This window comes from Acanthaster planci, linkage group LG01 (assembly GCF_054643075.1).
Source record: "Acanthaster planci isolate LZ-2023a linkage group LG01, COTS_SCS, whole genome shotgun sequence".
Classification (NCBI taxonomy): Eukaryota; Metazoa; Echinodermata; class Asteroidea; order Valvatida; family Acanthasteridae; genus Acanthaster; species Acanthaster planci.
In genome coordinates, this window is record NC_141777.1 from 22,789,385 (window position 1) to 22,816,747 (window position 27,363).

A 27,363-nucleotide genomic window follows, 5' to 3' on the forward strand; every position below is an offset into this window, starting at 1 on the left:
AGGAACCATTTTGGTTTCGTGTTGGCAGTGCGCGAGAAAAAAATCGTGGGAAGTCTACGTGGAGGAGGATTACGTGTCAATTTGATGTCACTTTTCAGCGTAAATCATGCTGAAAACTGTAACATTCATTCTTAATATTTGATGTTAAAGTGTGTAGCTAAAAGATGGCCTGGTTTGGAGAAATAAAGAATCTGACTGGGAATTTGACCGGGCAATTGTCGAACGTTGCAAACACAGCTGCCAGCTTCACTCGCGATGTGCTGGCAGAGGGAACCGAGGAAGTCAGCGGTGAGTAGACACCTGACTGGTACATGTAGATTACGGCCACCCGGGCATGCCGGAGGGGAGTGAATTCTTACATCCCCCTTCAGAGTGTGACTATATTTTGAATATATGTATAGTCATGTACATGTTCATAAAATGAACATGTACATATAGCGCAGTTACATATCATAAGGTCTGACTGTAGTTGCACACCTCAAGATTGAAGTTCCATTTATGTATTGTATTCTTTACCAAAAAGTCACATTATTATCCTTGAAAGATTTTTAAATCAAATCTTAAGCATGTTAAGTCAAACTGCAGGATATTTCTCCTGTATTTTCATGATCGGTGGTACAGGGTGATTCTTAACGAAGTGCATGTTTTGCCCCAGTCTGGTTGCATTGTTTTACCACTTTGCATTTCTTAACCCCCAAATCTCAAAATTATTAGAAACTGAAATTTGCAGTAGATTTTACTGGCTATTTTATTTTCTGTCCATGATTCATGGCTCCTTTCAAGTTCAGTAAATTCTGAATTGCATGAGGCCAGAGTTCCATCTTGTGCATTATGATGTGTAGTTTAAACATGGAACCAGAGATTTGTCTCAGTAAATCCCCCAAACCACTCACTGCATGTGCAGTTGTTGCATTGGTAAAAAAAAAACGACCTGGGCCCGTTTCACATTTTGCAATCCGCTGGACTGAGGAAGGTTCTTAGTTAAGCTGCACAGTGAGGTGAAAGTAAAGCTTTTCATCTCTACTACATGTACCTTATGATACAAACCTTATCACTGTCCAAGTACATGTAGCCACCTAAGAAAAATACACCTTACAAGTACATGTACAGTCTCAAAAGTAATATTTAAATTTGAATTTGTTTTTCTTCCAGATCAGAGCACAGAACTAAAGATTGCACAGGACAAAATAAGGGAACTGCAAGGACTTGTCACTGCACAACGATCAGAGGTACATGTATATACATCAGTGTGGCTGGGTAATTCGAGAGATTAGGGCTCCAAAAGTGTAACATTTTGGTGTCTGACCTTTGTTATTTGATATGGAATTATCACCGGAATTGATTTCAAACTATTACTATTTGTTGGGCAGGTTTGCATTAATTCATCATTCATTAATTTGCATTGATTCATCACTCTTGGAAATTAGAAAATGTATTCAGAATTTACAAAATCATATGTCAGATGTGACATGGATACAAAAAAATGGACCCCTGATTTCAGGAATCAACCAGCTTGTCTTAGTTATGTATGGAATGTACGTGCATGCTGTTGTATGGTTTACATGGTTTACAATCACTCGCTCATGAGCCGGTTATAAAACTGCATATGAATAAACTGTAACTACACGTCTATTTTATTTCTGTTCATGTTCATGCAAATGAGGGACATAAAGTACATAAAAAATAATGGCAAAAAACATACATGAAAGTACACTGTATGAATAAGATTTGCCATCCAGGGAAGGTCTAGCCTGCTGTATTCGATGAACCGAAAACTACTTTTTGTAGATAGTGCCCAAGAAGGGTCTTACATGTATTCCCAACTATTTCATCCATCCTTCAAGAACGTCATTTGAAGGAACATTAACAACAGGTACATGTACTGGTACATTGTAATTAAAATCGTCACGAAAGAAACTTTAAGGAGTCATTTACATGTATTAACCATTCCAGTGTGTCCTGTAAGCAATATGATACTGCTGTTGAATGGAGGCGTGGAATTGGAAGTCAGTTGTTTTGCCTTTGTGCATTGAAATGGCATATCTTTTGAAAGTCACAAAAAATGTAAAGTAGAGTCGTACATGTACGTTTTCCCTCGCATTTGGATCAGAATGAGCGCCTGAAGGACCTAAACCATGAGTTAGCCGACAAGGCAGAGGCATCGGAGCTGCAAATCAACACCATCTCCCAGCAGTATCGGAGAGTGCTACAAGAAAAACATGTAAGAGTTGATGAAGCAGTCATTTGCTTGCTCTAATAAAGGGATTCCCTTTTACCATTGCCTTGAGGTGTAAATTATGAATACAAGGCCAAACAGGTACATGTATGATTTAATGGCAAGTGGAGCTTGTGTGAAAAGATCACACAAGTATAAAAGGAGTTGAATGGACTTTTCTGTTTAGTAGTTTCTCATGTATGCAGTACTCTTTATCCTCCCACATTCAATAAAATCCACCAGTAGATGCAGATTATTTTTAAGGTTAACCCTTCTTTGGTTTCACAGCACAAATATGCACAAGTGCCCACAGTCACTCTCTTGCATTTGTTTTCTATATGGAAAACAAACATGCAAAGGTTCTGTGTATACACAGTTGGTTGCCAGCACAAAGTGACCCAGGGTCTTTTGTGCAGTCCTCTTCACTGCATTTGGTTTACTGCACAATTATGCACATGAAACAGTGAAGCACAGTTGTTGGGCAGCACAAAAGTGCAATCTGATATTCCTGTGAGGGACTGTTGGTGCAGTTCACAACACAACACAGCTGTGCTTCTTTGAGGTACTTACCGAGTGACCCAAAGAGTGACTTCAGCATAGGAGGGTTAATTAATGCTTTGGACAGCATTTTGGTAAGGATAGATTATACATGTACTGGTACATGTTAGTCATTGGTCTAAACTACATGTAAATTGTGTGCATTCATGTTGGGGGAAAAAGTTGAAATATGGAAAAGAGATGGACACGGTATGACATTTTATTCAAGATGAACATTTTTGTCAACCAGACTTTTTAAACAAGCCTTCTCTTATTTTCCATGCTCTTTTATCTTCTGAACTTCCCAATCCGTCTCCCCTGCCCAATTTCTACAATATCTAGGCGTGACAGCTCATCCTGTTTCAACGTTTTCACAATAGTGATCATTTTTTTATCTTATTTCAATGTTTGGATATGAGCATGCATAAAGGTGCCGTTCTAACACACAAGTGGAATATTTGGGGCTAAGTTACACGTGCATGCAGTGTATGTGCTCTTATGACCACGTGCACGTGATTAATACATTCAAACGTTGTTCTTGTTGCACTGTAGGACGAGCTGTCGATGCTGAAGCAGCAGCAACAAGCACTGCAGGATGTGCAGCAGAGCATGCTAGCGGCCAGCACCACAGCGGCGGCCTCTATCACCCACAGCACCTCCACGTCCTCGCTCTCTGGCTCCCTGGTGTCCTCGGACGAGCACGACTTTGGCGACGTCATCTCGTCCCAGCATGAGATCAACAGGCTGTCCAATGAGGTGTCCCGCCTACGGTCGGAGTGCGAGCACTGGAGACAGATGGCCAGTGTCACCACCCAGGGGGACAAGACAGGGGTGAGTCAGCAAGAAAATCTCAGAATACAGTCTAGATATTCCCATTAATTAGGCGTTATTGCACAGCTTGTGAACAGTGTACTTAAGATTTTTTTCTCTAACAGTTAGATATGTAGGTTTAAATTACAGACAATAGCCAGTGGTTTCCATTAGCCCCAACCTTCCCCAACCACACAGAATTAAACAGTAGTAATGTGTTTAATTCTGTGGGTTGGGTCTGGTAGGCCCATAACAGCTGGCTTTTGCATTGGGTTTGGCATACCTCAGAAAAACAAAGTCCAACAGCCTCTGTGTACAACAATGGGAAGGTTAGGGCCAGTAACCCTTGGAGGGTTAGGGTTAGTGTGTGTGGTGTTTCTGGCCCCAGCCATAACATTTGACATGGCCTTAAACTGCCACAAGGTTGTCTGTACCATAACCTTTTTATTCAAGCCAGAGATCTTTTGTTCTGCTTATTTTGTCATATAAAATTATGTAATGTGTTTTAATCTTGTAGCCGATGTTTGAGATCGGTCTTGATAAAGATGGTGCCAGCCCCTCAAGTGCCGAAGAAATCCTCCAGCTGAAGACAAGAATAAAGGTACAGCCACCTGAAGATGGTGTTAATTAATAGTTGAGAAAGTCGTCATTTTCAGGTTCCTAATGTCAACAAAAATTGTTAGTGTTGGAGTGAGTAACTGCTTGCTCTTTGCATTTGGTAAATTGTCACAAACCAAGCATATTCATTGGTCGATCGTAAGTACTTGTAATCTTAGCCATTGAAATAATGAACAGCCCATCAGCTTTCATGCTGTTGCTGAACCTGCGATGTTTGTGCACGGTTGTTCACATGGAAGAGAGGGGCAGTGCATTCCCTTTGTTGACTGTGAAGTCCTGATGAGGCAGTGTATTTAAGAGAAGAGTTCAACCTATAAGTTTGCACTCAGAAATGACACGATACCAATACAATTTGATGTTTGTCGCTGTCATCGTGAGCTCAGTTTTTCTACATTCATGCACGTATATTATGAACTGAGTTGAAAGTAACTCCAAACCCTTGTCACATTTCTGTGCGGGATGCATGTACATTAAAATATGGCTGTCACGTAGCACGTTTCTGATACAAGTGATGCATGTGCACATGTCATGTGGTATTATTTGTACAGAGCCCAATTGTTTGTGCCAAAGGCCAATCTCATACAGCAGCTTGGCACAGGAATTTGCTAAGTAGCAAAAATATTTGCTCAGCAAAAGCGGGCTACTGGCCAAGGTGCCGTACACTTAGTATTACTTACGACTTGTTCTCAGCTAATTTTCTGCATAGCAGGTCCATGGGGTTGGGTATTGTTCTTGTTGCTTCTCAGAGGACAGTAATCACAAGACTGATGAGACTACGGGACCTTGATAGTTACGGCCTTACACATCTGAAGTCATTTCTTTCTGATGCTAAAAGTTCAGGATGTCCACACGTCAGGCTTAAAGGTTTTCTTTTATTTCGTTCTCCTGTCCACAGGAACTGGAGCGTGACCTCAGCCGGGAGATTGATGAGTCCCAGCGGGAGCTGTCAGCCCTCCAAGATGCCCACTCCCAGAAGCTGGCCACCCTCGGCCGCCGTCACAAGCAGGAGGTAGAAGACTACACCCAGCGCATTGAGCAGTTGGAGCAGTTGCTGCAGCAGCCAGGCGATTCGTCCCCGACATCACCGCCCACCACCCCGGTGCACACCCCTGGGTCGCCACCCTCTAAAGAGGCAGGAGACCTCCAGGTGATTACAGTGACTTAAATCTAACTTGGAATATGGGGATAGGTACTGGGCAGAATATCAACAAGTCCCAGAACAAAATCCCCAGTTATTATCTGAAAATTTTGCAACTTGCCTTGGCAGAAGGCTTTTGCTGCGTCATTTGCAGACAATGAAATCACTCTGTACATGTTGGGTTTAAGATAATATGTCGAGTTATGGTAGTGTCAAGAAAAGAAGTGAAATTGCTGTGGGTGTTTGTTGTTTTGGTTGTGGGAGATAGTGGCTCAGCAGTGCCATGTTTCAAAAAGTATTCTACCCCCTTCCACGTTTTAAATAAGTACGTGTATTTCACGTCCTTGAGAATTCTTCTCAAACAGGTGTAACTTTTTGGTGAGGTTTACTGAAATATAACAACCTTATGTTGTTTTGGAACAGACCACTGTACATGTATGACTCTCTGGCTTAGGTTAGAAGTCAGCATTGCATATACATGAATGAATGGTTTTGTGCTACCACAGAATAAGGTGAAAGAGCTGCAAGAGGCCCTGAAGAAGTCCCAGCGCAATTTCAACCACCTGGATGAATCCTGCAAGCGGCTGAGAGTGGAGCTGGAGCAAGTCAAGCAGGTGGAGAAAGAGAAGAGCAAAACAGCCGAGATTCTCAAGAAACAGGTGGGCTGAGACCAAGTTCATTAGGAACAAGGGCATTTTCTCGTGGAGTGTTTGCTCTACCTGTGTCTCACTGCAGTAGTTTCTAAATGAGTCAGCCCAGTGCTTGAGTATTTGCCACAGACTGACAGGTTGAACCGCCACGCTACAGATCTTCCAAAAGTGCCCATTCGGACCCCTTGCATTTGGAATTGCTGCACCATTATGGACTCTTTACAGTGAGGAGAAAATTACAGTCGAACGTCATTTGTTGTGCCTAGCCACCAGGCCAAAACAAGGCGGAATTGTACAAATTCAACTAAAAATTAATTCTTCATTCTTCACCGTGTGTGCTCTGCCAACTTTTACTTAGTCTGGGAGGACATAGACATTGCATTTCCGTTGGTTTTATATAACACGCTCACGAAGGTACACTGTAAAGTACTGAGGATGAAGGACTGGCTACCAAATACAGGGCAAATCTCTCATTCCATTTGTATATCTGGCCTGATTTGCAGTTCAGTGGTTGCAATCGATACATTCCAAACATTAGAGCTCCTGTTTGTATTTGTGCAGTGCTGAGTACTCGTACTCTTTCTGCACAGAGTCTGTAGTATTCGAGAGATTGCAGGTTCAAATTTTCCTTCCGTTTTCTTTCCTATACCCAAAATCGATGTCATAAATTCTCTGAGATACTGCCTCATCTGACTTCCATCGGAAACCCTCCACCGCTATTTTTGATGAGAGATGTTGGGATTACCCTTGTGGTAAAAAAAAAAATCAAGTGGCAGGCGGCGTTATTTCCCCTGCAGGTGGAGGCACTGAAGGCGGAGAAGGCCAAGGGCATGCAGGAGAATGAGACCTTGCGGTGGGTCAAAAGAGACCTGGCCGGCAAGCTTGATGCTGAGAGGCAGGAGAATGCTCGGCTCCTGGCAGAGTATGACCAGGTCAAGAGCCAAACGGACGACAGTAGGGAGAAATTGGAGAGGTTGAGGAAAGGCGAGGTGTTACCACTGCAAGAAAAACTGTCAAGTGAGTTTGAAATGAGGAACCCAAGAGTCTGCAACAGGAACTCACAGACTAGGTTTTAAGGACTTTGTTGTGCAGACTTAATAACTAACTAACTAACCAGGCATTGTGTGAGGGACCTCCCTGATTCAACCTAAGTCTATTGGTGCAGAAATCCACAAGCACATTGTTTTAAGTTGAGCAAAATTAGACAATGAACTACAAATGTAGGATTCTCTGCACAGTCTTTAATCAATCAAGACCCTGCAAAAACAGGTGCTGATTTTGAGACAGTTCAGGGAAACGAGGTTGAATAAAAATGAAACTGTTTAAATTTCTCCTTGCCTACAATCTCCGCCGGCTATGAATGGACAGACCCTTTGGCATTAGTGTCAGGCACTGTTCTGAGAAAGAATGTTCGCGGGACTATGATAAATCTTTGGTGCTAAGTTGATATCCTTTACTTGAAGAGTTACTGTTACCTTGTTCTTTCAAGGAGTTACAGTCTGTAAGTAAGATACAGTGACCAACTCTAATTTCATTTAATCAGTCATTCTGTTCTTCACGTTGTAGATTGAAAAACCAACAAATTAGTATACCATATCACTGTATATTATATGGTACATGTATGTGTAGAGTCTGTGAGCAAGCAATTTATCAACAAGCAAGTTAGGTAACCATCCAGTGTCAAGTACCGGTATTGGACAAATCACCAAATACAGAGCAGATAAGATTACATGTACATGTACATGCATGGGCTCCTGGAGGATTACGTCAAAGTCAAATTAAACAATGGATGTTTTTGGTCTGTGGAGGCTAGCACGGCTTCAAACAAGGAGAAACATCAAGAAGTGTGGAAACGCATGAAGACTGAGTCATCCGAAAGAGCCCCTGACCCTGAGATACGGTCTTATCAAAGTAGACAGTTTTAACAGGTTAAAAGGAGGAGAAAAAATTATTTGAAAATGCAGTGTCACCCTGCCTGTAGTGAATTCCCAGCCTCCTCTCAAACTGGAAAAAATCTTGCCACCACTAGAAACTGTCCCACTTTATTCTTTTTTTTTGCCCTGCCCAGCTTTGCCCAGTTCTGTGTAGGTTTGACACGTTGCATTACATTTGGCAATACCGAGTCTCTCCAGGACTTTCGATGACGCAAAAATGTTCTCGTTCTGTTCTTGTGCAGAGATGGAGAAGGAGGTGGAGGACTTGCGGAGGGAACGAGATCAGGTCAGATCCGCATTGTTTGCCACTAAGCACAGGCTCCTAGCCGAGTTGGATGCTAGCCATGTACAGTTCATCTTTGCCTTGTTTCTCTCTCTCGTAAAGCTGGCCCACGGCCAATGCAGCCGCACCGTTCCGTTACAATGCAGCGGCCCTCATCTTCCAAAGATTTTATAACATGACTAAACAAAGCAAGCGACCCTCCAAATTTTCCTTTGTTACTAATTTGCACCTTGAAATTCACTCATGCATGCACATTTGGCATGATCTCCGTCCAGTGGACTGGATATTTTTGGTCCATATTCATCCTAATCCTAATGCAAACTCTCTGATAGTTTAAATAATGTCTTGTTTTAGTGCGTGTAGTTGTTGAGTTTCTTGATCTGAACATATTTGTACATTTCAGTTCTATGAAGAAATGCATATCATTCTTTATGATCCTATTTGCATAAACATTGTCTTGCTTTTTACAAATACTAACTCAAGATCTGATCTTTCTTTTATAACTAACAATTTTTTTTAATTTATTCTAATTAATGTACATTTTCAGCATAGTTAATTAATGCCAACTTGTTTATTTATTCTAATTAATGTACATTTTCAGCATAGCTAATTAATGCCGACTTGTTAGGTTACATGTACCGGTAGGTTCCAGCCTTGCCGTTGCTTTTCCAGCACTTACTGTTTTTTTTATAAAGCATGTAAGAGAATAACCTGTAATACACTTGCAGGCTCGACAAAGTTGTATTTTTAAATACCTCTTTGGAGGACCACTACAAATACATGGGATATAAATTTACATTTAAAATGGGATAGGTTGTAAATGGGTGGGAAGAATTTTATCAGCGCTTCTAACATCTAAAAAGCATCTAAAAAGAACTGTGAGAGTCAGTGTTTGTTTAAGCTGATACCTTCAGTCCATACTTGGTGTGAAAACTAAGAGTAAAACATGCACCGATGTGTCAAGGTCGCAATGAATCTACAGGTATGTAAACGTTTCACTTTGCATTTTCTTTTGTGAACATTTTGACCACACCTTAAGAAATCAAAATGCTTTGTCAGTCATTGGAACTGCTTGCTCATAGTATCCTTTTTTTAGAGCAAATGATACCATGCTGGTTTTGTAAGAGAGATTGCAGCCTCCCCATTGTATTTCCAGTTTGAATACACAGGCTTATCCGCAGGATCCACAGAGAAAGTAGTAGGGATTTTGTTAGCTGAAGGTCAGCTGTGCATTTAACCCTCCTATGGTTTTACAGCACAAATGTGCACAAATGCCCACAGTCACTGGTGAGCATGTAGTTTCTATATGGAACTCAAACATGCACAGGTTCAGTGTGTACACAGTAGGTTGTCAGCACAAAATGACCCAGGGTCTTTTGTGCAGTCCTCTTCACTGCATTTGGTTTACTGCACAATTATGCACATGAAACAGTGAAGCACAGTTGTTGGGCAGCACAAAAGTGCAATCTGATATTCCTGTGAGGGACTGTTAGTGCAGTGCACAACACAACACAGCTGTGCTTCTTTGAGGTGTTTACCAAATGACCCAAAGAGTGACTTCAGCATAGGAGGGTTAATAGTAAATTTGGACTACCTAAATTTAATGGAATTATTTTTGATTAATACTGGTAGGCATTAATAACGAGGGTAACATTAACTAAATGCGACTTTAAGTTACCGTGTCACTGTGATACTAACTTCCAAGTCAGTAACTATTGTAATCAGAGAGTTACAATCTCCGCCTTCCACTTACCCATGGTCATTGCATGATGCAGTAAAATCCACTTGCATTGTAACTGAACTGTGCTGCTGTTAGTCGTTTGCAAGGTCAGTAATGTAACTTTAATAGAAGGCTTCTGTTGTCTTAAAAATTGACATACCTGTATGTATGTGAAACCATTTCAGAGTGCCCTGTTTGATATACTTTACCAGTATCTTGCATGAAAATGCGAAGTTTATGACCTATTGGAATGCGGATTTTAACATTTCTGGTACCGTTGTAAAAGGAAAGAGGATTTCCCTCTGCAAAACTCTGTAGATTGAAGCCATGAAATGCGATGGACTTTACACAGAAATACAGTAAAGTCTGAAATACTGGTTGTGCAGTGTTTTTAGTGGGTGGTATCCAATATTAGCAAATCGGTGGGTTTATTTTCAGTGTTGCTTCAGCTGTGTGTTTGTAGTGATAGACTTGGCTGAGTGTGATCTGCTGTGCCCATGTTCTTTGAATGTAATTGTATCCACATACTGCGACTTCCGTTTTGAATTTACAAGTATTCTACCACTAGTTAATGGAAAACAAAAATGACCAATACCCTTTCTCTTTCATTTGTAATCCTGTCTCTTAATGCCAAGACATATTTCAATTTCAACTTTCAACTGTATTTCAACAGCGCAGATTTTTGCAATGAGCCAGATTGTTAGGAAGCTGTAGAAAGAAACATTCTACAGGTGTTCTAGAGTAGCAATGCATTTGTAACAGGTCATCAACTTACACTCAATTTCTGTCCTGTGTTGGTGTGAATCCAGGCCAGCACGAGCACTACACGGCAGGAACTTCACGAGGCAAGGAAGAAGTTTTCGTCTGGCGCGATGCAGCGACGCACTCAACTGCTGAAGGAGAAACAGGCTCTTGTCAACCAGATGATCGATGTTGGAGAGCAGGTACGTGGGTGCTCTCTCTTACTTGTCCATCAAAAGGCTGTTCCCAACTAAAGTCTTGGATTAAACCCAGTTTATAATGGTTGGGTATTGGTATGGTTATTTGTTTACGGGCATAAAACATTGAGAGTTTTAAGAGATTGTTTTTTTGCCAGATATTCAGTACAGGGATGTACGTTCAATTTTTGAGTTCTGTACATGCTCAGTGTATTTAACTTGATTTGAGTGACCAGACACCCTGTGTCATAATTACTTCAACATAATTTGCTTCAACAAAATGTGTGTGAACTGTGTTCAAAGCTTGGAAGTGCTGCTCGGGTGTCAATTGCTTTGTCACTAAACATGGTTTCATTCTTTTCCCTCTTCCCATGTGTGAAGGTTTCTGAAGGGAAGACATCAGTTGCTCTCCTGAAAGCAGCTAGCGAGCAAATGACTGACGAGGCAGAAGACATCATCACTGACATGGGCGGAGTGGAAGCCTCGGAAGAGGACCAGGATATCACTCCAGACCTGCTGCATGCCCTGGAAGTGGAGAACCAGCAGCTGCGGCAGAGAGTAGAGGCCCTTGAGACAGAGGTCCAACAGCTGAATGTCTCCTGCGCTTCCCTGGCTGAGGACAAGGAGAGCTGTGAGAGCCTGATTGTCCGGCTGAACCAGGACCTGGAGGCTGTGCGCCACACCAGGACGGACTTTGAGAGCAGATCCCGCTCGGGTTCTCAGAAGACCCTGGAGTGCTCCGGTGACAGCGAAACAGAGAGTAACGCCAGGCTTCCCCTGGCTGAGGCTGACTTGTTGAGGAAGGAAGAAATGAAACGGATCCAGTATAAACGCCCGGATTCCCCATCCGGCACGAGCACCGATTCGGACAGGACTGCAAGCTCAGGCCGTACCCCGGTGCAGGGCTACTCCACCAGTGAAAGTGAGGTCCCAGGCAGTCAGACAAGTGCTGTGGAAAGCTCAGACAATATCAGCTTTGATGGAGAGTATGATGACTCCATCATGTTTTCTGGGATAAAACAGAGGTTAGTCCATGCAGATCTGATCATCTAAAATATATCATGAGTCTTAAAACCAGCTATTAAAAGTTAAGGCTCATTTGCTGCTCATCGTAAAATGTGAACATCCATATGCACTTCATTTGAATAAAATCTATGCAATTTCACCAACAGTAAGTTGAGTGCCATTAACATTTGTGCCCAAGTATAAGTTATCCTTCATGCAATGTGTCCAAGCCTTTATGACAAGCTAAATATTCACCAATTTGAGCCTGTTTAAAGAAGTGTGTCTAGTGACCCCCAGGTGAAAACCCATTACCTCCCAAACCACCCTACTAGTTACTCTCCAGACTGTCCTGCAAACTCCCACTGTAACCTCCAGTCGTCCATGACTGTTGCTTTCTAACATGCTCCAAAGTGCCCTGCCTGCTTAGTGCTCTGTACCACTCCAAAGTCCCTGCCTGCTGCTCCATAAGGGACCCCAAACCGCCCTGCCTCTTACTCCCTAGACTACCCCTAACTGCCCTGCCCTCCCAGAAGAAAGAAACTCGGGGGAAAACTGCGAACCAAAAATCACAAATCTTGTCAGGCACCAGCACCACATTGTCAGCTTGTTTTGCGTTAATCCGGCAGGTTTCCTGAGGCAGCCCACGTCCTCCAGGAGCAGATTGAGCATTTTGAGCTGATCCGAGCTGACTGGGACATGGAGAAGCAAGCCCTGGAGGAGGTGGTGGTGAGAATGAGGGAGCAGCTGAAGGAGAAAGACATTGAACTGCAGAGCCTGACTGCCAAGCAGGTAGATATATGCGCGGCTAGAGACTGGTGATCAACTGCCACAAAGAAATTTTCTCAAGAAGTTGGATAAAATGTTAAATCTAGGGAACAGTTTGTCCTCAGTAGATTGTGTCATATATGAATCATGCCAACCGGAAAACTGCTGGGTAATCTAGACATTTTTAAAGGTGCACTTTATTTGGCTTACAATCAAAAGTTTTGGGTCTAAACTTTTTAAGCCATCCATATTTTAGACGCACTGGAGAAGAGAACTGTTCATTGCTCTGTACTGTTCATTGTTCTGAACTGTTCAGAATTGATGCTATTTGATTACAAGACCCAGTGTTGTGAACAGATGTTACATGATGTATAATGACAGGATTGAGATCATGAATTGAATCTCTAGCTAGAAACAAAACATCGTTTCTCTTCCTGTCTCTTAGGGATTGAGGGAGATTGAAACCCAGCAGATGGATCAGTTAGAAGAGGACCTTGAGACATTACAAGACACTGTGGAGAAGATGGAGGAGGAGCATACCCAAATGGAGCAAGAAAACAGTTTACTTATCCAAGAGAAAGTAAGGATCTCTTTACACTGGCAGTCTACAGATCTACAACAATAAATAAATCTATAAAGATGAAAATTGATTGTCAGGTACAACATTTGTACAGGAATTCCTTTTACAATGCATAAATGGGGTTCATTTTGGTGAAATTACGTGTAGTGATGTTTGGTGAAAGCATGTCATCCCTCTCATGTTATTTTATTTCTGTTGGCTCTGCCAGGAAGCTTTGAAGAAAGAACTAAATGAACTCCAAAAAGAAAAGAAGACCATACAAGAAGCATCTGAGGCTCTGCAACTAGAAGTGCAGTCACTGAGGAGTGAGTTACAGCATGCAGAGGCTATAGCGGCAAACCTCAATGAGGAGGTGGAGGGCTTGCGTCAGCTGAGGGAATCATCGTCCCAAGAGGTGGAATCCATAAAGGCAGAGCTGAAGCAGGCACAGGCTGCAGCCAAGGGCTATGCCAAGCAAGCCGAGGAGCGGGAGGAGGCACTGCATCTCCAGAAAGAGGCATCCCTCAGAGAGGATAGCGACAGAGATCGTCTGGAAGCTGACCTGCTCCTCCTGAATCAGCAGCACCAGCAGGCCTTGGATCAGATCATAAAGTCCAGAGATGAGATCAGAGAGAAGGCGGATGGATTGGAAGTCGAGAAGATGGATCTACTTAGTAAATTGAATGACAGCCAAGTAGGTCTAACAGAGCTTGATGCGTCAAGGAATAGATATAAAGAAGACATAAAAGAGCTGAGAGAAGAACTTGACAAAAGGAACTCCAAGTTGTCAGACCTGTCAAAACAGAGAGAAGATGTAGAGGAGGAGATCTTAAATCTTAGGGATGAACTTGAAGACATGGGGAGCATCAAGAAGAAATTGGAAGACACCAACATGGAACTTGTTTTACAAGCAAATGAATCTAAGACAACTTTAGAAAGACTTGAAAAGGAACTAATGCAGCTAAAACAGCACAGCCAAAGGATGGTCAGTCTTGAAGTCAAAGAACAGTTGGATAGCAGTGTTTCAGAACTTGAAAGCCAGTTGCAGCTTGCAGTGTCATCAAGTGAGGAAAGGAAATCAACCATACAACACCTCGAAAGTCGTATCTGTGAACTTGAGGAGGAAGTAAAAAATTTAACTGAGAGCAAAAGGACAATTGATGTGGCATTTGAAAGTAGCAAAGCAAAGTTGGAGGTGGAGGTTGCATCTTCTGAGCAAAAAGCTGAGCTCCTGTTAAGCTACGAGGATGAAATTCACAGCTTGAGGAGGGAGAAAGAGGGCCTTCTGCGGCAACTGCAGCAAAACAAGCACGAGCACGAAAGTACATTGCAAGAGCTGTCACAGTCCAGAGAGTTGGACACCAGTGCATTGCAGTCAGAGCACGAGAAGCTCATCCAGCTGAAGAATGCCAAAGAAACGGAGGTGGTGAAGCTGAAGAGGGAGTATGACGAGCTGCAAGCTGATTTGTCTGGAACCAAAGACATGCTGAACTCCACTCTGGAGGGCCATCAGCAACTTGCCGAAATACTAAAAAACAAGGATGATGACATCAAGAACCTCGCCGAGGAGAACTCCTACTTTTTCAAAGCACTGGAGGAAAGCAAAACTAAAGTGAAGCAGTTTGAGCAAATACGTGATAAACTGCAGGAGACGGAGGACCAGTTAGGAGACACCAAAGCTAAGAATGAGGCCCTTTCAAGGGAAATTCAGAGGCTGCAGCAGGACTTGAAGGATCAACTGGAGCGCAGTGATGTCGAGACCAAGACCTTAGAGGTCATCACAGAGCTGGAGGGCGAAGTGCGTGACCTCCGGGAGGTGTTGGAAGGGAAAGAGGAAGAAGCTGAGAACCTTCAGAGAATCATTGAGGAGAAGCAGTCAGCTATTATGAAATGGGAGGAAAAATCTGGAAATCAGAGGAGGGAGTATGAGGAATCCCAGACGAAGATTTTGGGTTTGGAGTCAGAAATCAGTTCTCTTAAAGGGGACTTTCTTGTAACTGCTCAAAACCTTGAAAGCATCAGTGAGGACCTACAGAAGTCACAAGAGAAACTTTCCCATGAACGGGCTGAAAGACAAACTGTATCAGATTCTCAGAGTGTATTGTTCATAGAAAAAGACAATCAAATCATCGAGCTTAACGAAAGGCTTTCTAGTGTAAAAGACCAGATGAAAGACCAGGAAGTACAACATGTAAAGGAACTTCACGAAAGGAACACAGAAGTATCTCTCTTGAAGGATAAACTTGAGAAACTCAGACAGGAGCTGGACTCCAGACAGAAGAATGTAAGCGAAATGAAGGTTGAACACAGCCTTGCACTGAAGCAGAAAGAGGATGAACTGTCTCAGCTGACTGATAGACTGGAGCAGCTAACAAGAGATGCCAACCTGCAGAAGGCTGCAGCACCACAGGAGGATAGAGAAAATGGGATCATTCAGGAAGAGGTCCCCGTTAAGAGAGTGCCCGGTCTTCACAACGCTAACACTGAACCTTTGCAATCCAGACATGTTGGTCAGATGTCTGAAACTATCGTAGAGTCTTCCCTGAGTGACAACGAGAAGCACCTGGAAAATGCCTTGCAGGAAAAAGAGAAAGAAATTGTTCTTCTGAAAGAGAGCAATCGGTCACTGACTGGTCTCCTTGAGGATAAGTCCCACACAGCAATGGGCAACATGATACTGGTAGATCTGCACAAACTTCAGATGCAGGTGCGCACCTATGATTCGGAACGCAGCCAAATGATGAGTGTCCTCAATGAGAAGACGAGGGAGTGCAGCAACCTCAAGAACGAAGTCCACCGGCTGGTCAAGGTCATCTCCGCCCAGAAAACAGCACTAGAGAAGGCGCAGGAGGACAACAAGGAAATCCAGCGGCACCTCGATACGCCACAGAACGACATGCAAAAGCAGGCCCTCCAGAACCTCTCCCGCCTCATCCAGGATAAGGACCTGGAAATTGAGGCCTTGAAGCAGAAGAACGACTCTTTGCTGCAGGTGCTGCAGACGGCCGAGCCGAACAGCAGCTCGGACATCTCCAAGGTGCTCGGCGACAGTGAGCAGCTGCAGAAAGAGAACAAGATGCTGAAAGAAGAGCGGGACCAGCTCGTGGTCAGTATCCACCAGAAGCATCATGAGAGCCTGACCTACTACGAGGAGGTGCAGAGGCTGGTTGGTGTCGTCAATGAAGAGACACACAAACAGGCAGAACTCCAGCAACGGTACAACTCTGTTTATGCAGACTTGGACGACAAGGAGAAATCCTTGAGTCAGCTTGCATTAGACATTGAACAGAGAGACTCATCCCTTGCCAATCTTCAAAAGCAGCTTGAAAAAAAGGACCAGTCTATATTAGATCTAGAAAGCCAGCTGTCTGACATGAATGAAAGTGTGGTGAAACAAAGTGAAGAACTCACTGAATTAGCAAATGTGTCACAGGTGCAAGAGGAGAATGACCACTTAAGTGCCTTATTAAGAACCAAAGATGAGGAAATTTCGGACCTCAGGGCAAGCATTCAGGCACAGAGTGAGAGGGTCCAGCTTCCTGGCATTTCAGCTGCTAGTGAAGGCCTCATTAGGGCAGAGGTGGCTACTGTGCAGTCAGCACCACCCCCCAATGGAGAAACACTTGCCAGGAAGGAAGCTGAGATCGTCCAACTCAATGAACAGCTTGAGCATCAAACCAAGACCCTGGCCAAAAGAGACAGTGCAATCAGAATAAAGCAGGAGGAACTGCAGCACAGAGTGGAAGAGCTGGCTGCCCTGCGGCAGGAGGTGGATGTCCAAAACCAGGCTATCCTGGAGCGAGACGTGGCCCTGCAGCTCAAAAACCACCAGCTGCAGACCCTCACCAGCGAGTCCAAATCCAAGGATGTGGAGCTGCACGGTCTGCGGAGCCAGAACCAGACGTTAAGTGTGCAGCTCCAGGGCTTCCAGGCCGAGAACGAGGGCTTGAAGAAGGACAACCAGGCCTTGCAGCACGCCGTGCACAACAAGGACGGGGAGGGGAGGGCCCTGCAGGACACTTGCAACCGGCTGGCTGCCCAGGTCCGGGAGAAGGAGTTCGAGATTGGCGCGCTGAAGGAGAAGAACCAGACTCTGACCACACTGGTGCAGCAGAGGGAGGAAGGGCAGTCAGGGGAGCTTCAGAGGCTACTGCGGGAGACCGAGGCCATGCAGAAGCAGGCCCAGATGTTCCAGCAGGAGAGAGACCAGGCCCTCCTGGCATTGCAGCGCCATCAAGCAGACCAAGAGGCTCTACAGACTGAGGTATGGTATTCATTGTGCTGCCTTTTAGTCAAGATTTGTTTGTGAGATTTTTTAGTTTTTGGTCGTGTGCTGTGCTTTCTAGACAACAATGCTTGTGGCATCAACATGAACTCTTTATTTCAAATTAAATATAAAACACGGACAAACTTACCCTCGTGATTGATGTACCAGGCCACATTAAAGGCTGTCAGTCAAACATGGATTTTCAAAGTTCTTTATTATATTTTGTGCCTCCTGCAGGTCCGCAGCAGTCGAGAGAGAGAGCAGAAGCTAGTAGGGGAGCTGGACCGCCTGCGGAGCCACCTGCTGCAGGTGGAGGAAGGCTACACTCGGGAGGCCCTGCAGGGGGAGGAGAGAGAGAAGGAACTGAGGAATCGTCTGGTTGCGGCTGAGGAGGCTGCACGCACGAGCTCATCGGCTGTGCACAGTGCAAGGTAGACAACAAAGTTCAACTCTCTGCCCTCAGCCGCATGCCAGCATTTAACCCCTAACTCCCATTTACACCCTTGCTGGTGGCCTACCTGAACCCTACCAAATCCTCCCCCATGCAGGAAACCAGTACCACATTCTTGGCCTCAAATCTGTACAATTACCGCAGTGACCAGTGGCTTTTGGTGCCTTACAAATATCTCTCACACTTCTTAGTTGATTTACACCACATTAGAACAGGTGCACAGGCTGTTTTGTTCCTCTCCAATCTTTGCTCTTTAGGTTTATCTCAGTAATTTTCAAGGGTATGTGTCTGGTAAATCGCAAGTGTCTCTTCAAGAAAGCCCTTGTGCTGCACAGAGGAGTGAGCATTGAGCAAGTCAGTTTGTGGAAAGTCTTGGTTTGCCGACCTAATGCATTTCTTGCTGGCACTGAGACTTTTCTCACCCAAAATTGAAAGAATATGCATACAAGGGTCGCAAGTGGAAATGATAATGTTGGCCTTCAATCAGCACAAGTGCGTTTACAGTAACAGTTAAAGGCATTTCATTGATGTGATAAAGTGAACTTGATAATGCTTTTCATCCTGTACTCTTCAGAATACATCCTGCTCTACCGTTTTTCATACAGTGACACTGAAAATTTGATAGCATGTTACTAATAGTAACTTGACAAGCAGTCGCTCAAGAGCCAATCATTCTCATGTTGTGGTCACAGCAAGGAAGCGAGCAGCCAGATAGAGAGTCTCCTGGACCAGCTTCACTCAGTAACCAGCCAGAAGGATCAGGCCTTGCTACAGCTGGGGGAGGCACAGGAGCAAGTCCAACAGTACAGCACCTCATTGGCCAACCTGCAGATGGTACTGGAGCAGTTCACTCAGGGTACGTCAACATTCTGTAACTCAGGAATTTGTAGCCGTGTATGTACATGTACATGCACGTGTGTATAGTCTCTGTTCAAGTTGTTTCTTGTGTGTGATGCCCTGCAAGTCCTCCAGTCCTTGATGGGACTATTCTCCTTAAAGGTGGGAACCATCAGCAAAAATGCCCTGGGGAATCTTGTGAAGACTTCAATGCATGGCTGCACTGTGGTTATGATTACATGATTTCCAACAGATTTTGAACAGAAGGTGTATGATCTTAAGGCTGGTTCATACTTGGTGCGAAAGCAAACACAAATGCGAATTTGGGACTTCAGATCAAATATTCGCACTCTGAATTGACAGAAGTTGAACACATTTCACCTTGAGTAAAACTTTGCTGCAAATCCGTTGTAAAGTCAACTTTGCTTCACTTTCACCTTTGCCCTTTAAGCTGATTCTCAAGAAGCCTCTCATTCTTTTAGGGACAACAGTTGGAGGAAGTGGTTGAGTATTCACGGCAGATTCTACACAGTTCTCATGACAGCAGTGATTTTCAGCACATGCTTTGGCAGTTTGGATATTAAAACACCCATCAATCAAAATATCCGTCAAACTGAACTCATAAAATGCCCAACCCCCCACCCTGGCAATGTTTCAAAACTAGCTTCTACAGTTGAGGAGAAACTTGTGTGCATTTTATTGTTGTGTTTTTTCTTAATCTGGTTGACTGGACAACTTGTTTTGGTTGGAAGTGTTGTCCTGGTTAGATAGAATTAATCTCTTAATAATCAAGTATTCTCATTTTAGTACTGGATTCTACCCCTTTCTACTCCTAATTCAGTTCAAGTATTGCATACTCACTGCCTTGAGAACTTGCAGAAAACAAAATCTGCAAGCAGGCTACTATTAAACTGGAATCCCCAACCTCCTGTCTGCTTGCACAGACTTCCTGACCGATTGACAACTGGGATCAGCTGGCTGTGACAGACCCAGTGGAGCAAGGGGTACCACAGTCACTAACTGTTCCGGGATTTTTTTCCAAATGTTTTTGCATTTGGCCTACAGAGAAAGAGGCTGCCGTTGCTGCTGACGTGGAGCGATACAAAGTGAGAGCAGAGGAGAAGAGCAAGGTCTCGGAGCAGCTGTTCAAACAAACGGTGGAGCTTCAAGTGAGTTTTTCATTTTCGGTTTCTTTTTTTAGCATCAGGTGACTGGATGCCACAAATTGAGTCTTAAGCACATTTTTCCCTTGTTTTTGGAATGTAGTACAAAGAGTTGGAACTTCTGCACTTTTGATTTGTCAATTAGTTTGGCTTCATAGAGGATAAAGACTATTTGTGTGAAAATGCTCACCATTTCTTCTGATTTCCCTTCTATATTGAAAACAGGTCTAATGACTTTAAACCCATGTTGTTAGGTTGGGTCCCACATCACATCTTTATCCTAATAGCAGATACCCTTCAAAATCCACAGCATTTGCCTCACTATTCTGGAAGGCTGTGTATTCAGTGTTCAGCACAGGGGAGAACTGTATCATTTGGGATTTGTCCATTGAGGAATTTATCCAACAGACATGGTTGGAGATTTCTTGTCACAGGGGGGAGGGGTTAATGATTTCTGAAAGCTCAGCACAGCCTCCGTCCCAGGTGAGATCATGACGCCAGCAAATGCAGAGTTGGTGGTGTAGGCTGAGGGTGTCAGGCATGCAACTCTTCCGCAGATCCACAGATCTCCGCGTTTTTAAAAAAATCATACCACAAAAAATTCCACCTTAGGCTTTGTCTGCTTTTTGGCTGCTTGCTTGTGCCTTGGATTGCAGAGTGGCGGACGCGCTGAGGCTGTGCCGCCACTCGGCAGAAACTCGTACAATGGTGTTTCCACAAAGAAAAAAAAAGACAAAAAATATCATCTGGTTCTCTGCTAGTGCATGAGAGGAAACTGTTAAATGAGCAGGACACCTGACTTTGTTCCATTCGTGATTATCATAGTGCCCTCTATTCTGTTCTGGTCGATAGCCTGGCTCCGTATCTTTTTCTCTATCAACTTCCATGTCGCAACATCACGATACAGACTGCACTTGCTGCCACTCTGTGCAATGTACATGTCGGAAAAACATCTGAGATAATTTTAAAACGTAGAAAAATGACTTCAAAAAGGAAGGACATGGTGACAAGCCATCTCTAGCACTATTCATGACAGACTTTCTTCATGAGCTATTCAATAAAACTGTTGTGGCTAACATTCGCAAGGCCAGAGAAGAATCAGTCAAGCATCTCGGTGAGCAAAAAACCTCTGCCAAGCATCCACTTCAACACTCAAAATACACAACAACTAAAAGAACAGCACTAAATTTTGCTGCCAAGGCACCAAGAAAGTCAGACTAACTCACGTGGATGCAATAAATTCTACAAGAAACGTCAATAAAAAAAATTTCAGATATCAAGATGTGTATGTTATATACTTCAGATACAAAAGGTAAAACACGAAATCTTGAAAAGTGTGCATATTTTTGAAATAAAAAATGTTCATCTAAAATTCAATTCAAGTGGTCAGAACTGCCCAGAATTCACCAGGGAGCATCTAGAATTCAAAATTTTATGGGGACCCTATGGTGGGCCTCAGACCCCATGCCATACTGGTATCAGACATGTAGGTTTTCCTCTTTCATTGAAAACAAGAGTTGCATGCCTGGGGTGTGCATATAGTCTGTGACCTGAGAAGTGGGAGGATAATGGTAATCCCCTCAGGTCAAAAAGTGAGGGTGACATATCCCCCACTCCCTGGGGTCTTCACCCATGCCGACAGACATGGTATGTGCAGTCATGGTTGAGGACCATGAACATTGAAAGCCGAAAGTACTATACAAACAGGGGGTCAAATGCTTCAAGTACAGAGTAAAACTCATGAAACAAGGAGATTGTGAGAAGTCTCCGATTCTAAGCTGCAGAATGCCAAAATGTGATATTTGACCTTTTTTCTTGAAAAGGAGCGTCTAGCAGCAACCACCGAGGCACTGGAAGCAGCCTCGAGGCTCAATGAGCAGCTGGATAGGAAAGAGGAGGTGGCTGTGCATCTCAGGGAGGAATGTAAGAACACAGACATACTTTGCTGTTTAGTTGATCAGTTAATACACCATGTAGTCTTGGTGACCTCTCTGTTTTTTTTGGGGGGGCAGGGCAGTCCTACTGACATTGTGCGGTCTTTGGATGGAAACAAAACCTTGAAATCTAGATTGCCCTTATTTGGGGAGGGATGAGATGTATTGTCAGCGTGAAAGTGAGGTCGTTGGGTGAGTGGTAGTAAAACCTTTTAAATGAACTAAGTTTTCAATTGAAGTTTGATGTTGTCATACGCCTTGCGTGGACTGAGTGCAATGTTGAGAGTGAGGAGAATTCCATCTTGGTGACGGTTAACTGCGCAGTGTCAGTACAGTGTTCTTAACATCACTGAATTTGCTTTGCTTTCTGTACCTGCAACTTATGTATGCTTCTGTGTACACTTTCACTTTCAGTGGCTAAGAAGGAGGAGCTTCTCTATGAGTATGAGGCACGGTTTAACGAGTTGGGGAGTGCCAACGAGAGCAAAGTGGACAAGTGAGTCTGACTCTGATGCTTGTTAAGTTTGAGCCGTATCCCTGACTCTCCTTACTGCTGTGTGTGATTGAAATTGTGGTTCCAACTATCGTGGCCAGCCCTTCGTCTTAATCTGTCTTGTCAGGCTTACCCCTGCCGACTTCCTTTTGAGTTCCAACCCCTTTGAAGTTGTTTTGTTTAGCTGCTATTTGGATGTTGGACACATTCCACCTGACTGACCCAAATGCCACAATTTGTGTCAGATTTGTTTCTTGAGGGATGGATCGTGGCAGGTCCTCCAAATATAGCTGAGCTAAGTTTGGCTGGGGATTTTTTTTCGTGTTGAGCCTCTTAGCAGTGGACTCCAAATGGAGGGGTCAGTTGGGGGGGGGAGGTGTTTGCTGCCTACCCTTGACCCAATTTTATAGCACTGCATGAGAAACGGCGTTTGTTTTACCAGGGTCTCTGCCAATTTCGTGGAGGTTGTTAAGCAGTAGGCACAGCAAAAGGAAGCTTAACCGGGAGGAAGAAGTTGCTTAAATCAGTAGCACAGCAATAGAAATTTTTACACATGCGGCCAAGTAGCGAAACTAGCGCATCACCATGAAGTAAGTAGTTTTTAAGCTGCAGCAAGATTTGCGCAGCAATAAGCCCAGTTTTTTCTGCTAAACTGTTAGGCAGTGCTGTGAAGTTGGGCCCACATTAGAAATCAACTCACATTTTCTGTTGGTCCCCTAGGCCCTTGATGAAGAACCTGCTCCTGGGTTACTTCAGCGCCCCGCAGAAGAAACGGCCCGAGATACTCAAGCTCCTTGGCAGTGTGCTGAACTTCAGCTCAGAGGAGCTGCAGAAGGTGATGACACTTGACATGGTCATTGTTAGGGGGACACTGCTTTGTTGCAGAGTTGCAGATGTGACCCACTCCGTGGGAATGAATAACAAGTCACCAGAGTTACAGGTCTTTAAGAGAATCTTCCACCGTGGAAATAAATAGGAACAGTCAACATGTTTCACCTGCGCAATGTTTGTTTTCATCAGGAAATCAAATCGAGTGATACATCAACACAAAAAGCTTGGCTTGCTCTTTCTAATGCTGAATTTTAGTTATACATGTACTGGTGAAATGGCTTGTTTATTTTTTCTATTTAAGTCATTCTGGTAATGACACCAAGGATTCCTCAAAAGCGCCCTAGGCACTGTATCTCGAAAGCCTGAAGAAACCTGTAGAGAGGAGACAATGAGACAAAGTTACAGTTTTAGTGGTGGGAGGAAAACCCCAGAGGAGTATTCTGGGTAAAACCCACAAAATCAGGCAGGGACTGAAAATCCAATCTACGTGTGGACCGAGCCGGGAATCGAACCCGGTACCACCGAGGTGGAAGGCAAGGAAAGAACCACTACGCCAACCTGACTTATTTTGACGGAGCAGGCTGCAAGTATGCTGTTTTGTTTGTGCACTGAACTGTCTTACAGTCTCTGTCCAAGTCATATGTATTCATGAAAATGATGCACCCTAGTCCAAATTCATGCATGTCACAGTCACCGAGGGCTCAGATTTCTCATTGTTGGTGATGGAGGAAAAACCAGAAACATCAGCATATTTTGAGAGTGTTGAACTCTAGAATTCATTACATCCCCACTGACATCCTGGATGCAAGCCTTTCAAACAGATGATAATCCAGCGTTTTTGAAGAGTTTGAATCCAACTGACATCTCATGGCATAATGATCTGGAATCACACTATCCAATAGCTGGTCATTTTCTTTATCCATTAGATTGGAGCAGAGGGAAGTCAAGGGGGCTGGCTGTCTGGCCTCTGGGGGAGGGGAACACCCACCAGCACCCCACCCTCAACACCACGCAAAACGGCTCTGGAAAGTGTGAGTAGACACTGTTTGAAGCTTCACAGTGTATGCATTCTTTATATATTATACATCGTCTAAGAAATTACCCCTTTGCATTGAAAGGAATTGGAAATTTGTACATGCAGATGTTTAGAGTTACTGCTAACTTTCCTATGCATGAGTTACCTGAGTATTGAGCCATTGAGCAAATCAGAATGAATCAGCAAAGGCAGCATATACCACTGGGCTGGTTTCGACTTGTGTAGTACTCTTCACATACATACCTAATTGCCATTGACCAGTGTGCACGGTAACAATGCATGGTTTCTGTACACTGATATTTGCGTAATTTTGACTGAAAAGAGAACATGGAAGGGTTAATGTTCTGTTGCAGAAAAGCAAAGTACATATTGTAACAGGGTATGGCTCCGTCACTTAGAATACTATCAGAGAATTTTCAAGCTGATAGACCTCATTTTAAGTCTGCTTCAGTAAGTTGCGTTTAATAATGTGTGAATCATTGTTTCGATTTCTTCCACACAGTCTTTTACGGAGCAGTTTGTGAAGTTCCTTGAGCATGAGTCCACCCCAACTCCCAAGGCACGCCTCCCACTGGAGGAGATGACCCAGGAGAAGCCTCGCAGCCCCCGCGGCCCGGCCTTCAATCCCTTCTCAGCCCCTGTGCCCCAGTTCTCCCCTTTCATCCAGCAGCACCCGGAGACCCCTCGGCCCCAGGGTGAGCCCCACCAGTTCGCCAAGCCCGTGCTGGCCCCTAAGTCCGTCCTTCCAGCCGTCCCAACGATTGCTCCAGTCGTCATTCCCGATGCGTCGGGCAGGAGCTCTCCCTCTAGTAAAGGCACACCGGCTGGGTTGAAAGACATTTTACAATCTCAGTAGCTGAGGGCTTTGGAGGGGGGTGTCTGTGGTGGTGTGGGTTTAACCAAAGTAAGACCAGTTCATGTGACTGATCATCTGAATCAAGGGCCGATTTCATGGAGCTTCCAAGTGCAGAAAATATTTGCCAAGCAGACATAGGTTACCAGCCAAAATGTCTTATAAAATGTATCACTTGTGGCTGGCTGTCGACTACCTGTGCTTTATAAGAATGCTAACCAGTATTTTGTGATAAGCATAGCCGCGAAATTTGGACCAAATGCAGACTGCAGAGCTGTGTGCAGGGCAGAAAAGAAAAGTGCATTTCAGGGAGAAAGATTCTGGGGACTTCCTGTCCTTGCCTCTCTGTCCTGTCCACCAAAGCCTTTACTCAGAGTGCCTTATGTCCAGAGTTTGATGGCTCAGACCACAGACTATCCAACTTCTTCCCCACGTTTGTCAGGCACTGGAGTTACAAACTGAAGGATTGTGATGAAGGAAAGCATTCCATGACTAGGGTCTCTGCCTCCAATGTATGTGACCGTCAAGTCAGTGTTCCAATATAGCTGTCAGTGTCATTTCATTGAGATTTTTGTTTGTGATGGACCTGCTTGTCCCTGAGAATTGTTTTAGGAATTGTTCCAATTTAAAATTTTCTTGAGATGATGGACGTCATGGTCCAAGCAAGACCCACTATGTCGGGCAGATAAAGAGTCCTGAAAATTCCTGTTTGACCTCTGACACGTGGCATCAACTCTTTGAAATATCAGCGCATGGGTTTATTGCATTACATTCCACATTTATGCTTGTCAGAGAGCTGGGCACACCAGCTCACTGGAAGATATAATCAACACTGCTCGATTCAAAATTGGTCTTAGGTCTAGACTGAGAATGTTGTTTGATGCAACTTGCGGGAGAATGCAGAATAAACCATTCAGTAATTTGAGCTTTATCGGGAGGTTTTACAAGATTGAACTGGGTTTTTGTGGGTTACCTGAGGATATATCCTGGACTTATACCCATGCTTAACTTGGTATTATTTTACAGTATAGTTATCAGGTAACAAAATGGACTCTGAAATATCCAATGGCCTGTGGTACAGTGTGCTGCAGAGGAGCAACGTCTAGGTGCCAAAATGCAAAGGAATAAGCCTGTGCATCTTGAAATTATTGCATTTTGCAGAATGGTGAATGTATAAACGCACAGTATTCATATGCATTATTGAGGGAATACCTTTAATAAACAATGGAGAAAAAATATCTGCAATACGAGATGTGAAGGTCCTGCTGGCAGTGCACTCTCAGTGGTGTTGCTGGTTCTCATGAAAGTATATGGAAGATTTCCTTTGGGAAGTTAATTATTTCATATGGAGGGCCCATAATTCTGTTGCTGTGAACTGAATTCAGTCGGAGACAATCACTTCTGAGGAAGCTGCCATAAAGTCGGTTTTCAAAAAGTATGATCAACTGTACATGTGTACTACAGGCAATATTTAAAAAAGGCTTGGCTGTGTGCTTTGAGAGAAACCAATGTTGCGGCCATTTTGCCTGACGTGAATGATGAGGAAACTGCTGTGGAGCTAGCAATTCACTGAAACATTGCTCTCCCATTTGCAAATTATGTTGGATTGGTTTTTGTTAAATTCAGAGAGCTATGTTCAATTGTTTTGAATTGTATACCATTTTTATTTGACGGTGATCGGGGTTTGTATTGGTTTTCAGAAAGAAACTGTACCAGTTAAAGTTAGAGTGAATGGCCAAGTACTTGAAACGATAGGTTCATTTCAATTGTACTGAGGGTGAGTATTGGCATTCTTTGAAAGTTTAACTTATATTTGATCTGAACCACCAATTTACTTCCAAGTCCTGATTAATTTTCCTTCCTAGCTTATTGTATCAGGGCAGTGCTTTTACAGTTTGCAGCCATCACTTGAATGTAATTTTGCAGAAATGTATTATAAGAGCTATATCTAAAAAGTCTGTACATATTGAAAAATAAATATAACTGTGTTTACACTTTTAAAATTATGCTTTTGTCTTTTGCCCTGCTCTCATGATAATGTGTGAAGTTCCATCAACATTACACAGCTATACTAAGATATAGGAAATAACAACATGGAGGTAGGAAAATAGCCTACAGAATAATAATCTGCCCGGCCATTACTATTTAATACTGTCCCCTCCAAAATTTCACGGCAAGAAACTAATATTTATTCGAGAGCCCCCCCCCAAAGAGACAAAAATGGCGTCATCCACTCTTCTTGGTTTAGGGAGTTAGAGGCCGCTATGTAAGAATAAGTGGCGACCGGTCGTACGTGGCCAGGCTACGTCCACGGTATACGGGCTGA

General features: G+C 43.7%; 1 protein-coding gene across 2 annotated transcripts; it reads left to right on the forward strand.

Annotated features, from left to right (window-relative positions):
* Positions 1-9: 9 nt before the first annotated feature.
* On the forward strand, positions 10-27,043 carry LOC110978349 (thyroid receptor-interacting protein 11-like). 2 transcript variants are annotated; one of them, XM_022233286.2, is made up of 22 exons: positions 10-288; positions 1,153-1,229; positions 2,111-2,221; positions 3,305-3,583; positions 4,080-4,163; positions 5,076-5,327; positions 5,825-5,977; positions 6,766-6,985; positions 8,145-8,248; positions 10,715-10,849; positions 11,225-11,868; positions 12,475-12,637; positions 13,059-13,193; positions 13,402-17,436; positions 17,677-17,870; positions 18,583-18,746; positions 19,793-19,896; positions 21,714-21,813; positions 22,239-22,320; positions 23,038-23,152; positions 24,075-24,179; positions 24,687-27,043. In XM_022233286.2, exons 1-22 carry the CDS (start codon positions 165-167, stop codon positions 25,038-25,040), a joined length of 7,734 nt encoding a protein of 2,577 aa, XP_022088978.2. In that variant the 5' UTR covers positions 10-164; the 3' UTR covers positions 25,041-27,043. The 2 variants fall into 2 exon arrangements, with proteins under 2 accessions (XP_022088978.2, XP_022088979.2); XM_022233287.2 differs by having other exon boundaries at positions 11-288; positions 8,145-8,188.
* Positions 27,044-27,363: the final 320 nt, after the last annotated feature.